This window comes from Cygnus olor, chromosome 10 (genome assembly GCF_009769625.2).
Source record: "Cygnus olor isolate bCygOlo1 chromosome 10, bCygOlo1.pri.v2, whole genome shotgun sequence".
NCBI classification, from domain to species: domain Eukaryota; kingdom Metazoa; phylum Chordata; class Aves; order Anseriformes; family Anatidae; genus Cygnus; species Cygnus olor.
The window spans coordinates 4,018,243-4,034,304 of NC_049178.1; the positions used below are offsets into that span (position 1 = coordinate 4,018,243).

The 16,062-nt window shown below is 38.3% G+C and overlaps 2 protein-coding genes across 5 annotated transcripts in view; one reads left to right on the forward strand and one right to left on the reverse strand.

Annotated features, from left to right (window-relative positions):
* Window positions 1-8,001, reverse strand: part of CFAP92 (cilia and flagella associated protein 92 (putative)) — an 81,816-nt gene extending 73,815 nt beyond the window's left edge. Inside the window, exon 1 of the mRNA XM_040569102.1 lies at window positions 7,835-8,001. The gene's annotated coding sequence lies outside the window, so the exon portion shown is untranslated. The remainder of the gene's footprint in view (window positions 1-7,834) is intronic.
* The window catches only part of EFCC1 (EF-hand and coiled-coil domain containing 1), a 56,158-nt gene that overhangs the window by 33,372 nt on the left and 6,724 nt on the right, over window positions 1-16,062 (forward strand). For 2 of the 4 annotated variants that reach the window (XM_040569107.1, XM_040569109.1), the window contains exons 3-6: window positions 5,862-6,007; window positions 8,006-8,141; window positions 8,444-8,609; window positions 14,518-14,676. In XM_040569107.1, the coding sequence (XP_040425041.1) occupies window positions 5,862-6,007; window positions 8,006-8,141; window positions 8,444-8,609; window positions 14,518-14,676 (607 nt within the window). The remainder of the gene's footprint in view (window positions 1-5,861; window positions 6,008-8,005; window positions 8,142-8,443; window positions 8,610-14,517; window positions 14,677-16,062) is intronic. The other 2 variants (XM_040569108.1, XM_040569110.1) reach the window with 2 other exon arrangements.

A 16,062-nucleotide genomic window follows, 5' to 3' on the forward strand; every position in this document is an offset into this window, starting at 1 on the left:
TGGAGAGAGATCCACAGCTTAAAATGCCAACCAAAGACAGATGTATTCAGTAAACCTACAGACACTTAGATACACTGTGAAAACAGATTTAATCCGCATGATGTATGAGAAGTCATAAACAAATCAAAATATGCACACCCCGTGCGCTCTGCAATTCCCTGTTGGTGATGAGCCAGAATTGAAACCGTTCCAGGTTCCCTAACTCTGACAGTTTGGGTAAAAATAGTACAAAGATAAAACCACACCTGATTTTAGACGAAAAGACCAGTCATACACTTTTAAATTGAAGTATAGCTTAGTTTGGCTAACTATACTTTGGGCCATGTACATACCTTGACACAGTTGCCTGATCTGCTCTAAATAAGTCTGTAAAAGGGACTAGTTAAAGACCTATAAACAAGAAGCTAAATAATTCCTCAGAGTTATTTTATGATTAGTCAGGAATTATTGAAGTTAAAGACTTGTTTAGCCCCAGAAGCAGGTGGTTTTTGCTGCAGTTAGAAGTTTCCATAACAGGAGTGCCAATTAAAAGCCAATTAGTCACAGACATTACTTTAAGGTCCAGTACTTTCCGACTCTCCACTCTTGATTTTCCCTCTCTGGAGCTGCCTATTATTCTCAGCACAAAGGCTTGAAAATGCATGTGGGCTGCTTGCCTGTCACCACGGAAACCTTGCCACACCGCACCGCGCACAGATGCTTCCCAGGCATCTTCCAAACTACTTTCCCCTCTGATCTTTGCCCTAAGCAAACATGCTGTTTATTCACTCGTCTCATTTATGAAGACCCATTAGATGTTGTATGAATACTGATGAGAAAAGAATTAAACCTATGGTTAAGAATGAGTGGAGATTCCACTTCTAAGAACCTACCGTGACAGTGAAAGCATGACGGTTGGCCTGTTTCATTATGCTCGTCTTTAAATCCTGAAGTTTCTGCCAGTTCAAAATTAGGAGTCTGGATTTGGCACTAAGTTTTACTGAACAATAAAAAGCTCCCAGACAGGAAAAAATGACCTAGTGGTTAAAGGAGATGATGAGAAATCGGGAGATCAGGGTGTTTCATTGCTCCACCACCAAAAAGCATCACCGTGCCGCCATTCATGCCTCCACCACCTCACTTTGGGGTGATGAAACACTGGGTACTCCAGCAATGAGAACTGAGGAGCATGAAACAACCTTCTGTTCTGGTTGGTTTCCATCTGCTTTTAAGTCAAAACCAAAATTGTTAGAATCCAACCAGAAATTTGCTGCCTTCTTGAAACATTCTCCAAAGTCAATGTGGGATCCTATTTCCACATGATATTTACATATATATATATATATATATATATAACCTTTATTCCAATAGACAGCAAAGATTCACTACTATTGTACATTTACTCAGCTTACTCTTCTGTGCCCAATCTCAGATGAGAACCTTCTTTGATCCAGCTCATATTTAGTTTCTACTTATAAAGGAATGGCAAGCTTCCCCTTTATGCGAGCAGTAACAGCAACTCCCCCCCCAAGGCATACCAAAACTACAAATTTCCAGGGTATTTATTTCCAACAGATCCTTGACATTAAGTATTGTAGCTCAGCAAACATAAAATCTCTTTGGTGTTGTGTGTGTGTATTTGCTTGCTTTTAAAAACTTCCATATTTACTCATCTTGCTCCTTGCATTTTTCCCTTCATTTTTATCTGGCACAGAAGAGCTCTGGAATTCCAGCTTGTCTGGCCATACGTTCCTTCATGCATGTTTAAAATACGTCCCATTTCCAGATACTTTGAAATAATTGTACTTGCTATGTTTGGTTCTAGAAATCAAGGCTTAATCTGTGCCCTTTTTTTAGGGCATAACAAATTATAATTTCACTGTATTCCTGTTGGAGAAACCAAGGCACAATGTGATTAGATACAAAGGGCAGAGCCTGTGCCAGAAGTAAGATCTTAGTTCTGGAGCATCTGGGTCTGAAAACTCTTGCTCAAAATTCCTTTTTTTTTTTTTTTTTTTCCTCTCTAGTTTCCCAGATGAATATCTCTAGAGAGGAATGATATGGCTGTCTTTAATCATATATTGAGTGGGAAGACCTAACAAAACACACCATCTGAATGACTCCTTTAATTTCCCCACAATAAAAGAGGGCTGATGACATCCTCTCAGGAAAACTACTATAGAATGAATAATCACAGTTTGTGCTTTGGACTTGATCAACTAATTTTAAGTTCCCTTATAAAAACTGCAGAGAGGTAAAAGCACTATTTAGGCCTGTTCTGAATCTTGTCCAAGTAGATACAGTCTATTTTAAATCCTGCCAGGGTGCACTGAATTTTATGGGAAGGACTTAAAATTTTATTTTATTTTTTTCTTAAACTGAACTTCTCAATGTTCTTTGGACTGCAAGCTAAATTTAAAACAGGTTGCCAGGTGTAAGACATTAATACCACCACCAACAGATCAAATTAAACATTACAGCACTTACCCACTGTTAATAGAGATTTTGACGATACTTGAGTATTCTTCTCAGTCTTTTTATGGGTTAAAACCTTAACCAACTTTGAAACTACAGTTAATATTCAATGAAACCTCAATATTGCTGTATTATGCAACCTAACTCTAGAAATCTCTAAAATCCATGCAGATGTAAATTACGCCATTGCTCAAGTTTAAAAGAACAATCCACAAAATACTGGATAGTCAAAAACTGTAAACAATTCCTATTGAGTATCAGGACCCAACTTAGTTTTCTTTAAAAATGAAGAAAATTACTGCATTTCAGAAAAATAAAATGTGATATCCTTGTTAAAGGAAATACTACATTCCACAGTACCGTCCAAAACTCTGAAACACAGCAAAACTCTGCAGAAATCTCAGGAGCTTCCATTTTGAATGCCCAAGCTTGCTATGTAAGACAGCTTTGTAGGCTACCTTATGATTCTGCCAGAATTAATGCAAGCTAAATGACTAGCCAAGCTTTATTCTGGAGCTGCTATTTCCTTTGACTGAACAGGAAATCCAATTGTTGCTAAGTAATAGCACAAACTGTAAACAAAATACATCATTAATTTTCATGCAGTCAGCTCTACCTGAGGGAGTAAAGAGCAGTGATGATTTCTAAGCAAGGTTTGCCTCACTTTCTGTCCCTACGGATTTTTGAAATACTGACATTTTAAAAAAAATCATGATCATATTCACTTAGTGCACATATACTTTCAGAAACACCAAGGAAACTAATATTGGTGTGGTTCTTCAGGAACTGACAGCAGTTGTGTTAGATTAAACAAAAGCTCTTAGTGATACTTATCTCTAGCTTGGCACCAGCTCTTCTATTACTACATCTGAAGTCCTCTTTCTAGCAGTAGTTGAATTTACTGGCAGGAAGCATTTAGAAGATTTGTACAAAATGCTATTGTGCAACTTGTTTGAGTAGAATCAATTTCCGAAGTGTTTTAGCTCTCATTTTATGTTGATGAATATTTACTGAGTTAAGTGCAACAAATATTCAATATTCATCAAACCAAAACTAGTCTTAGAAAGAGTTCAGAGGGAGATTAATTTACTGTAAAGCCCCTGAATTTGGTTTGCTTTCTTCTGCACGTAGATTCTTTGTGAACTACATGATGGCTTCTACAGGGAAAACAATATAATCATGCTATAATATGGTCTAAGTGGGAAAATATCCTGATGTAACTATTGAAAGTAAAAAAGAAAGCAAAGGAAAAATACTCAATATGAAGTACATTACATTACACAGCATACACATGGAAAGTACAAAATCTTGTAGTGGACTGGATCCTGCTCATTTAGCTCCATATTTGAGAGGTTGCTTATTCCTTGCTCTGAAAATAGTTGATATAAATTTTACATATGGGGATTGATATTCCAATTTTCCATTTATCCAATGTGAGGGGTTTTTTTAATTACAAGTGTCTGATTTTATAAAACCTTCATAGCTCTAATTTCCCTAACATTTTGTGGAATAAAGTTACATATATACAGTGAAAAAAAGAATGCTAAAAATTAATTCACTGTTATATTATTATATCTCAGTTTCATTATGTTTTTTTTTACTGTTTTAAACATAAATAGGAGCATCTGGATTCATTTCCTTTGTCTCCTATATTGCAACCTGTATTTTGTCTAAAATAGCAATACTGTCTTCCAGTATATTTATAAGAAAGCACAGGTAGGAAAGCCAACCTGAACCAAACTAAATGTCCTGCAATGAGAAGAGAAAAATTCACGTGTACTTCACATGATGGTCATCTCACATTCCATTTCCATTCTTTCCAAAACAGGATTTTTTATTTATTTTTTTTAGAAAATAAAATGAATCTATGTGAGTAGACTTGTTAGACTTTGCTCCATGTACAGTAAAAGTCTCCATTTTACTACACGGAATCTTCTTTAACTCTCTTAGATGCCTGGGTCGTCTTCTTGATTGGATAAAAACATTTAAAACTCAACTACATGAAAATACACTCTGGATTATTCCTCCAATGCACGTTACTTCAAATTTCCTCACAAGTACTGCCCCAATGCTCTCCATTTAGGTAACTATCAATTCCTCAGTCTGAACAATCGTTGTCCTTCACATTGAATTAAATTACTTTTTTTAAAAATAGTTTTGATTGACAAGTTTAAGGACTCACATTCATCAGATTTTTTTTAAATCCATAAATAATGCTACTTATCTCTAATGTAGCTGATATCAAAGTATTTCGCAATCTTCTTTCTTTTTTAATCTGAGTACCACATCCTGAAAATTGTTTCCTTTAAGAAACAGAATACTACATTCCCCTCAAGAAAAAAAAAAATACACAATTTCAAATGAGATTGTTAGTAATTCAGAAGCACAGTGCTCACTGGTTTGCAGGTGCAAGACTCCATTCACATATTCTTTCTGCCTTTCCAGTAAAAACAGGACTCGGGAGACTTAGACCTAAACCACCTAAAAGATATCTCCCTGATGTCTTTTGTTATAAATAACTGAGCAGAGAATTAGAAGACAGAAGTACTGAATACTAATCTTTATTTTTGAATTAACTACGTAGTCTTGGTAAAAGGTCTTGATTTGGTCTTGAAAACAAAGTAATTCTGAAACCTTGGTCTCACTGAAATAAACAGAGCCAAGTTTCCTATATCTCTCTGTGAACATAGACCACAAGCTTTATATTTTTACATCTGTAAAATAAGAGGTGTACTTTAATGTCTCATAAGGGCAGTATGAAAACCAGTAAGTCAATATGTGTATGGTGTTTGAAACTGTGAAACACAACACCGCTGGCTATTAGTGCTGTCCTCTTCTTATGTCCTAGAATGTGACTAACATTCCAGTCTGCTTAATATTGTAAAGGGACCACAAAAAGTCTTTAATACTGTTCTTTATGCTAAACTGAAGCTTGGTTCAATGTTGAACCAGAAAAGTAGCCTGACATTTGTAAATCTGAATACTGCTCTATGTGACAGGATGCAAGACTTGCTATCCTAGCTATAAACGTGTCCATGTTAAAAAAAGAAGCACGCACTCCACCACTGACAGTTGAAAACAGAGAGACTCTGAGAGACATGGCCAGACTAGACTGTTTCCATATATGTTGCCCAGATGTCTTTGAGATGAACTAAAAGCTATAAGTAACATTTAGTTCTTATTACCTAACTCTAAGAAGAAAATCCATCTTCCTTTGATTCTCAGCAAAAACAACCAAAGGCAGTCCTTGGCAGTTTGATTTCACAAGCACTGAAGGTAAACGATCCTGTTCTTTTGTAGCAAGCCTGAACAATTTCTATTATATGCTACACCATGCACATTCTTTTTTTTTTTTCTCTCCTTTCAAATTTGCTACAAGTCCACTTTATTTTACCTTTCTTTTCCAGATCAGAAATTGTGAAATTTCAGCTTCTCTCAGGAAGCAGCCCAGAGGAGAAAGATGCAGCAGCTTCACCAGATGGAAGATACTGCTTATCTGTTGTGCAGCAAGATCGAATATCTCCCACTGGCGGAGCTGGGATTTCCGAGAACGGTATCAAGTCTAGTATCCAAATATTTTATTTCCTCACTGATTTGTAAGATCCTCAGCAGAAAAATAATATAGATATTAGTCCACCAAAGCTGCTAATAAGTCTTAATACATCTTGAAACCCTAGATATAAATAAAAGGTAAAAATCTCAGTTTTTTACTTCTCCCTCCCCAAATAATTTTGTTTCATACAAGACTGAACATGTCACTTAGAGCTAAGATTTAGAACAACTGTTTTCTTTTGTTTTGTTTTATATTCACCATACCAAAACCTTTTTCCTGTCTTAAGGATACAAAGTTTTTGTTGTTGTCATTTTTTAAATAAAAACCTCATAAGTTCAGCTAAAGTCATTTCCAAAGAACCTATTTGCAGTTGATATTCTGTACAATAACAATCTTTGGAAATATTCTGGCTGCTTCACAGCTCTGAAGAGATCCAACCTGCTTTGCGCATGTAGCCCTAACCACTGCCATAGCACCACTCACTTGTGATTTCTCATGGGACTGCGTGAGGCATTCTTTGAAATTCTTCTAAAGTCACAGAGTTTGCCTAGACTAGCTCTAATTTAAAATGACCTAGACTACAATTTACTGGTACTAGAGCTTTCAAAGAGATGACAACTTTTGGTGCATCATTTAGCTGCTTTAACAATGAGAGGCGTTACAATAGTCATCTTAGAAGCCAAACACCTTCTCTCCCTTTGGCTTTCTTGACCAGTAGAGAGCAACTGCAAAGTATGTTCAGTAAGACTGATTTACCTTCAATGAGTTTTTGAGAGATCTCATTCAAAGGAGACAAAAACAGTTATCTGAAATTAACTGTAAGAAACAATACATCTTTACTACAGACTAGAGAACTGTATGTACCGACGTAAAGTTAGATTTTGTGTATTTATTGAATGGATCTGGCAAGCAGCTGCTCAGGAACGGAAAAAAAAATAATGATATTCAAATATAGTTTACTTTGCAGCATGTTCTCCATTTGGTAAGACTTACAAAATTGGGCTACTTTCACAAATATGTTATTCAATCAAGCACTTTTGCCAGCTCAAAGACAGATCCCATGTCTAATCTACGTTACCCATATTTCAAGTTCAAACAGCTTTTTAGAAAAAGTTATTCAAACATATTAACCATGGAGAGTTTTTTCAATCTTAAAATGTGAAGAAGTGTTCCATCAAACAAATAAAAAAGGATTGGTTACGCAGAAAAGAAAAGAAACTGCAAATGAAACTGCAAAATTGAACAACTGCAAAACTGTGTGCATGTTTGGGATAAACCTAGATAGCCTATATATACAAGCCTAAGTACAAATTTATTTATAAAATCTTTAGGTAAAATTTAATAAATATTAATTCCTTAGGCAGAAGAGTCCTTGCATCAATAGAATAACGTGAATTATTCTGCATTAGCCAGATGACCTCTTACTTGGCACATGAGGTTTACACTAGACAGGTAAAACTAAGCACTAGATACCTCTGGGTCTAATATTACGGTTTTGTGTTAAAACCAGCATCCCTTCAAAGCACAGTAAGCAAATGAATCAGAGTATTAAAATCATGTTCCTGAACTCTGAATGTGCATTTGGCTGGTTCAATGACTATATAAAAAGCCCTAACACAGTACAGGAGTTTCTTATTCCCATTGAAAAGTGTATATTCAATTGTATACATGAAGCACAGTTGTGCTAATAATACATTGTTCCTTCACACTTAGCCTTGCATTTAACTAAGTTAAATGAAAGTAAAGAAAACAGCTCTACATTACCTGCAAGAAGGTGCTGAGATGTTCAAGATTCTTAAAAAAAAAAAAAAAAAAAAAAGTATTTACCTTTGCTGAGGCTACCCTGCCCTAGATTCAAAGCCCCTTTCCACAGGTGGTGTTTCACTGGGGAGTTTAAAACCTCACCTCGCGCTTTCTGGGTCTCACTGGTTTGAATCACCACAGCTGTAGCGCATCAGGGTGGCTGTTTGGGTGCTGAGTGGCTGTTGATCTCTCAAGCAGATGACCAGCTGTTCCGCTCTGTGGAGGGCCAGGCTGCCTCTGATGAAGAGGAGGAGAAGTGGGCAGGAGACCAGCAATCCCAGGTGGCCCAGGTGAAGAAAATACTGGCCAAGCTCCCTTGCTGTGGCAGCGGGTATGTTTCTGAGATGAATGCTACCTGAGCCCTTTGAGAATATTTCCTCATGACCTGAGGGCACCATGGCTTCTGTGTAATATAAGCCATAATTCTACCTGGCAACATCAGCAGGCCCAGCCTTTACAGCAGGTGGGAAGCAGTGGCTTAAATACCCCCACTTAATCCTAATCAGCATCAGCTGGGACACCAAATTGTTATCTGTGCTGACAAAAGTTTGGTGGGAAAGCAGGCTTTGTTTTATTTTTTAATATAAACATTACGAGTGATAGGAACTTTTTTTTCTTCACATATATACATAGATGTGATGAAAAACTGCAGAAGAAGTTGATGTCGTACTTGGAGATCACTGATGCTGATGGCTCTGAAACAGCCCCTGCAGAGCTGGAGGAGAGAAACACACAGCTAACCGAGCAGCTGGAGCTTAAGGGACATGAAGTGAAAAAACTGGAAACAAACATGGAAGAGGTAACAGGTGCCAAGCATAGTGTGAAGGAGTTATTTATGCAGCTTGAAGTGGCTACAGCTACATCCATATGCATTTATTTTTGTTCTGGCCTTCCCATTTTCTGTTGCTGGTGTTTCTCACTGTGCCATGAATTTGTTAGCAAAACGATGTCACGCATTTCTGTAACACCTGCATTGCCAGTGTGGCTCCTGCCTGAACCCTCGTTTATTTGGAGGATGAGATGTGCACCAGCTGCAGTCAAACCCAGGCCCTTGAAACACCACCCTTTATTTCAATGGCTTAGGGCATTCACTGATGCCATGTTTGGGATTGGAACCATTACAGACCAAAGAGCTGCCATGCATGTTAACTCTAGGGTTGTTACGTGTAACTTTGGTTCCTCAGCTCTTGATGGCATGCTCCTCATGTCCTAAGACCTCCAGCCCCTGGGAGAACACAAATCTTTGAGAAATCCCTCCAGTTGCTCACCATTTTGCAGTCCTTAAGAGGAAATCATCCAGTTTACTTTGGTTGGTTCTCAGGATTAAACCAAGGTATTTTTAATGAAAAAAATAGGTCTCAGGTTTAGCAGCATGCTCATCTTTGCTTCAGCAGGGGTTAAAACTACAGTAGTTAAAAGTCTCAGTGCGGCATCCTAGTAGTCTTGTGTGATATTACTATTTAAATACTGCAAACATCATCCATTGATGGTCCTAGATCTAAATGCTACTGATCTTTCTACGAAACAAAATAAGACAGAGAGCCAACTCACTGCAACGTGAATTTAAAATCAGAAGCATGAATCCTTTTGAGCCTGGTAGAAACTTATTCTTATCCTCCCTTACTTTTATTTACCCAGTATTTGTATTGCATGTGCAGCTTTTGGTATCTACTGTTGCTGCAAAACAGACAGACAAGCAGCAAGTGATTCCTTTCAAAAAGGTGACTGTTCTTGTAATCAACACCAAACAAATTGAAGGATTGAGAAATTCACTCTTTCTCTAACTTGTAAATAAGTCTATTGGTTTAATAAACCACCAAGAATACTTTCTCTGATGACCTGACAAATGTACTTTATACGTTACCCTTTATACTTCTGTCTGGACTTGCACAGTGCTGATGAAAGACGAGACATAACAACAAAGCTAACAAGTAACAAACACAGCAGGCAAGTGAAAACCAACACTCTCAAATACTGATTTACTAATTGATTTCATCTAAAACTGTAAAACCAGGGGATAAAACAGCTGTGAAATTTTTCATGTTTTGAAAGTTCTGCTTTCCAACAACTGAACATTTAAAAATACTTTCTTCTGAAGAGAGGAGGAGGAGGATGTCAGGACTGGGGGATAATAGATGGAGAAAACATGAGCAAATTCTGAAAACAAAGCAAGATGCTGCCAAGTGTAGTGTTGCAAAGAAATGATGATCATTTTCTATAAAAGCTCACATACAAACTCTCAGCTTAATTAAAGACAACTAGTTCATGACCTGTCATACAGGGTCCAATGAAAAGTTCATCCTAATATCACGTGCTTGATGACAACAAGCAGCAGTTACTTAGAGAAAAGGAATGAGAAACAGTCCAGAGAACTTTCCTCTTGGTATTACTCACCTGGTTTCCGATAAAAGACGGGTAGATACATCTTGAACCGGACATTGCATAGACAGTATCATCTTTAATGACCAGCACTGGAGCTATTTAACATGGGTTTAACATGAGTTTCCTATTTCTTTAGTTAGCAATGCTTTAGGTATCTCAGGGCCAGAACTCCCACAAACTGGTTACAAAGGAACAGGTTTTGAGGATTTGCTTTTGTTTGCTTTAAATCTGTTGCCTGATCATCCACTGCCACTTAGTTCTTTTGTGTGGGACAAAAGTTTACAGGCTCTTACTCCAGAAATACTGCCTCACTTATAGTCACTCTGCTACAGCTCTCTTGGTATAGAAACAATTACTTCTGTTATTCTGTTTTATTCTTCAATGTACTTTTCAAGCTCTATTACTCTTTTTGAATGAGAAGAGCTGAAATGTACTTAGAATTCAAATGTAAGCTCATCATGGTGTAATTATAATTTCTGTTTTGTCTCCAGTTCCTTTTCTAGTAGAGTCTAGCAAGTATCATTTTGATCTCTGCTGACCATGGAGCTATTTCCAGGATTACAGCTCTTCTAGATCTATCTCCTTGAGTTGCAGTCATAATCACTGCATACATATGACATTGTGTCCCAATGTCATATGTCCCAATGTTCCAACATACTTTATTTTGCATTAGCAACACTGAATTTCATCTGCTCTATTATTGCCCAGTTATTCAGTATTGTGCAATCCAGCTGTAATTCTTCACAGGCAGGTCTAATTTTGATTACCCCCAAAAAATTGTATTGACAGCAAACTTAAACATTTTGACATTCACCGTTTCTAAAAACTATTTCTGAAAATGATGACTAGGTCTTAACCCAGGATTATCTCCCTTCCCTGTGAAAGCTCACCCTTCAGTCCTGTCTGTCTGTCTATCAGTCACGCTGTGCTCTGCCCCCCTCTTTTAACCAGCTGTAGGTCCAGGGTCTGCAGGATCTGCACTACTGTCCTGTGGCAGTTACATTTTTTGAGTCTTTGGCTATGCATCTTTTCAAAGCTTTATGCACATTCAAAATACGTTCTGTCAGCTGAATTAACATTATCCATACATATTCATAGATGCTCTCAAAGAAATTGAATAGATTCTTCACTAAGTTCGTCCATGTATTCACCAAGTCCCTTCTCCATTACAATTTCTATCAATTTGCCTGACAACATTACTGGAACTCCTCAGGTGATTTGCTGTTCCTCAAATCATCTCTGCGGCATCTGTTACAAACTGGTGCTACATTTGCCACCCTCCGTTCCTCTGAGGGTGAATTGATTTAAAAGACAATTTGCACAGCACAGTTCAGCACTTAATGCCGGAGTCCTGATACTGTTTTCTTCTTGTTCTGAAAAAGTTTCTCAGGTTCACTGCTTGTAAACAAGACTCTGAAATGAGCTCCTCCTTCACTTCTGTAGAAAACACAATAGAGTGTTTTGCTCTTACATCCTTAAGGGACTTTTATACTAATTATTTTGATACTAATTATTCATTGTCCTAGATGTTTTTGTGCACTTTACTCCAGAGCCCAGATTTTTCCCATGGCATTCCCCTCTGTTATAAAAGGGCTGCCTATCAGCAACTTGCTTACTCTCAAAACTGGTATGTAGCAAGGCAGTATTTCCATTTCACAGACACATTTCACAGATCCCAGATCAGGCTATGCTGAGGGATTGGGCAGAGCTACGAACATAACCCACTCCTCTAAGCCCTGTGGCCTAACTACTGACCATCCCTCCTCATTATCCATGTTTTAAAAATAGGTTGTGCTTAACTATCGTCATTATCTTATTTGCAAATATTAAGGTACGAACAGGTGCTAGATGTAACCTATCTCAGGAAATCCATCTGGAAGAATGCTTTAATGCTACACTGAGACACTGCCTTAAAGCACAATCAGATGAGAAGAATGAAAGAAAGAAAAATCTTCCATATTCATACATATAAATGTATGTAAATATAAAGGTATCCAAAAGCTAGCATCCTTCCATATGACAGTGACTATTACAGTACAGCTGCTATGGAAAGCTGTTTGCTACTAGCTGTAGCCTAGGAAATACAAACAAAAAGGGATTTGTAGGAGCAGTCAAAATGAAGAGGAAAAGAGGCAGCAGCAGCAACAAATGCTACAGCCAGATACCACCAGGGGTGCTCTCAGCTAAGCATATTGCCTGTGCTCTCCATAAAAACTGAGCAGCTGGTCATGACAGCAGACAGCGATGGGGAACTCAAGTGGCATGCACACTGAAGAGAAAAGTTAGTACCTCTATTCACGCCTGTGTAGAAGACCCGCTGCTCAGCCTGCAGCCTTTCAGGAGCATCCAGCAGAGGACAGAGGAGGTTCTGTGCAGCTTTGCGATTCCGGTGACTCTGCCAACATGACTGAAGCAGCAGCTAAAAGCAGCAGCTGTGTGACATTGTGGGCACAGGGGCCTGACAGGGTGCACGACCAGGATAGATGGGCACCAGTTAGGAATTTCTGTGAGCATCTGTCTAACTGCATGTTGGGAAAGTCCATTTTAGACATAAAAATAATGACCTTTTTTCCTCTGTGTTGTTTGGTCTGACACTGCTTCAGCTGTACAGGGGAGCAGAAATACTGCCTGTGTTTCGTACATCTCTCTGGCAGGTGGTATTTACGATGCAGAGGCATTCTGCAGTATAGTAGAGGCGACCCCATGGTTAATTCTCTGCAGACCTCACGCAGCCTCTGGAGCATTTGTTTGCCTCAGCTGGACTACTGCCACGGTGGTGGTAACAATGGCTCCACATACAGGAAAATGTTACCTTATTCATCTAAAAGGAGTGTTCAGGCAGGGATGCTGAAATCACTGGCAGATGGAGCAGATTCAGTGGTCCAAGCTTCTGTAGCTGTTGTACAGCTCAGAGGAGCCAGAAAGCCTCACAGAGCAAAGCTCAAGGAGAGTTAATGTAATGATAATTTCTGTATGGTGGGGGAATTAATACATACTTTTAGCTCTGTCAGAAACTAAAACAACCTTCTAGAAGGCTCAATGTGGATCAAGGTTTATTTTCTTTTTCCGCTCTGATGACATTTTTGTTTAAAGGAACAAACTCCTTCCCATATATTAAAAATCCATTAGGATACAAATTTCCAAAAATAAAATCTATTAAATACCACATATACTAAGGACTGCAGTTCTCTAGCTCAGCTCTCTCTGTAGTTATTCCTAAAACTGCAATAGAGATAAAAGAAAACAGCAAAAAGGGCCTAACAAAGCCAGTGAAATTGTCATTTACCAGACATAATTTTGGTTTTCAGTGTAATACAAATAAATATATTTACATTCTATTTGCAACAAGAAATTGCAAAAGAGGTCAACATTTCAGAATGCTAGGCACAGAATGAAAAATGAAGTTTATTAATAAAACTGAAATCTGTCAGTGCTCACGAAGATCCAAAATTTATATGTGTATATATATATATATATATATGATATATTTTCCAGAGGATGCTTTTCATGCTCTTTTTAGCTACGTAGTCATGCATCAGCAACAGGCCTGGGTCTGTGACAAGCAAAGACACTTTTGCAAACGGTGTGGCTGCTTTCTAGTACAGCATGTCACTTAAGCATAGTATGGAAACAAAAGCAACATTTCACATCCTTAACTTTCTTCCACTGGTAGGTCTAAGAAAACCAATAGGTCAGTTCAGCTTCGGAAGTATGAGGAGATCACTCCTGCCTAGAATTTCTGTAGTCTTCAAGTCTTGTTGAATCTGGGCCTTTTTGTGCTTAGCTGCAAACCAGTGCTTCACCAAGCAAGCAGGCCAGTATTTGGCAGAACCAGAATCTTACAGATTATTCTGTAAAACTTGAAAACAAAACAAAAACAAAACAAACAAACAAAAAAACACCTTAGAATAAATTAGCTAATTAGCTTCTTGTTTCAGTGAATACACGGATGATTGATATGTAGAGCTGCAAGACAAAAATATGATAACATTGCTGAGGACACACAAATCAGTTATGTTCTATAGAGGAATATAGGAATGCAATGGGTTAGTGAAGTAGATAGGACTGCTAGTACTTAACATTTCTGAACCATCTGCTCGTATCCAGTGTTGAATGAACTGCCATTATGTGCGAGCGTGAAGCATGCACTTCCTGGCAACTATTGATTCTTTGCTTTATATAGTACATTAAAGAAATGTACTTTTCAAGATAATCTTCTGGAGGGAACTGACATTTACCAGATAGAGAGAAAAACTTAGCTTTGCAATTGTTCAGCAAGAAAGTGAAAAGCTCCAGTGCTCTTAATGCCCTGTGTCATTCTCCAGATGAAAGGCCCATTGGTAACTGAACTGCAGCAAAAGGTGGAGGAGACCGAAATGCTGAAGATGGAGCTACAGATGTTGGAGACTGAGAGAGTTAGGCTGTCGCTGGTGGAAGAAAAGCTCATGGATGTTTTGCAGCTTCTTCAACAGCTTCGAGACTTGGTATGACAAAACAGTGACTTAGAACTGTTTTTGATTTTGTCCTTTCCAAACCCAAAATGATGTTTATACATTCATTCAGTGCAAAGTCCTTTACACCAAGAAACATTTTTACATGTGTTTGCCCTTGGAACTGCCCAGCAATTGCAGAAAACTTTCAAATCCCTACGGATAACTTTTCAAAAGAAGCCCAGAGATCTCCTTGGATCTAGATCTTGAAGCTCTCATTATCTTCTAAATAAAAAGTTGGAGGAAACAAGGAAAATGAAAGTGCTAGTAATCAGAAAGATTTGAGAAGATTATTTTTCCTTCTTGAAGACACTTTTTGCTGTCAAATTATACTCAAATTGTAAATTGATTTTATGTCAATTTACCAAGTTTTAGATGTAGCCAGAGTTCTTCATGTGTTGTTTCACATCATAGTTTGTATGCTCACGTCATAATATAGAAGTAGGCAGAAAACTTCTGCCCAGGCTGGAATTGGGCTAAAATTTAGAGTTAAAGCTGCAGTTGGTTATTTCAGTAAGATGATAAAGACTCACACATTTTACGGTACCAATTTTCAAGTTGGAGATGTAGAAAACTATGGAGCACACCTCCCATCACAGGCAGTACCAGGAGGGCTGGCATGACCACGTTACCAGGACATGGAGCTGAGTCTCAGGCCCTGCCTTTTGTACAGCGCCTGCACGTCAGCAGCAGCTGTCGGAGGCATCCTGCCCTTGCAAGGCACTGCCTCCCAGTACCTGCCGAGGTCAAAGCCTCAGGCTGAACCCACAGTCAGTGTTTTGCAGATGGATAAGAGACCGGCTTCTCCATGTACAAACAGAAAGAGGGGTGCAACAAAATAATGATAAAAAAGCTGGGAACCTTTAACGGCATCCTGCAGTAGCATTGAGTCAGTATTAAAAGGAAAATACCCTTCCTATAGGGGAATATACCCTAAATAAGATATTTTTCTGTGAGAAGCTTCTTACCCAATTAATAATCCAAACATGGATTTACAAGAGCTGATACAATAACATCCCAGAAGTACACAGCCAGTATAGCAGTCCTTTAGAAAACAAGGTTAAATCTCCTGCTTGGGGACTGATAATGGAACGGGGTGGCCAAAAGACAGGCTAATTGGGTAATCTGCAGGACATGTTGGACGCTGGGAGCCAGGCTGTACTGCTGGGAGCTAATTTCTCTGGTAATGACTCAGGATTCTCCTCAATTTTCAGCTAAGCTTTGCCTAATCTGTGTGAGATGAGAATGCTTCCTCAGATGATCACTTTGCTCTGTTTGAAGTACGCTCATGTTCCACTGATGACTCTAGGGAACAAGTGCAATATCTCATAATTTGGTAACTTCTTTTAGCACTTGACGTGGAAATTCTACTTTCATATC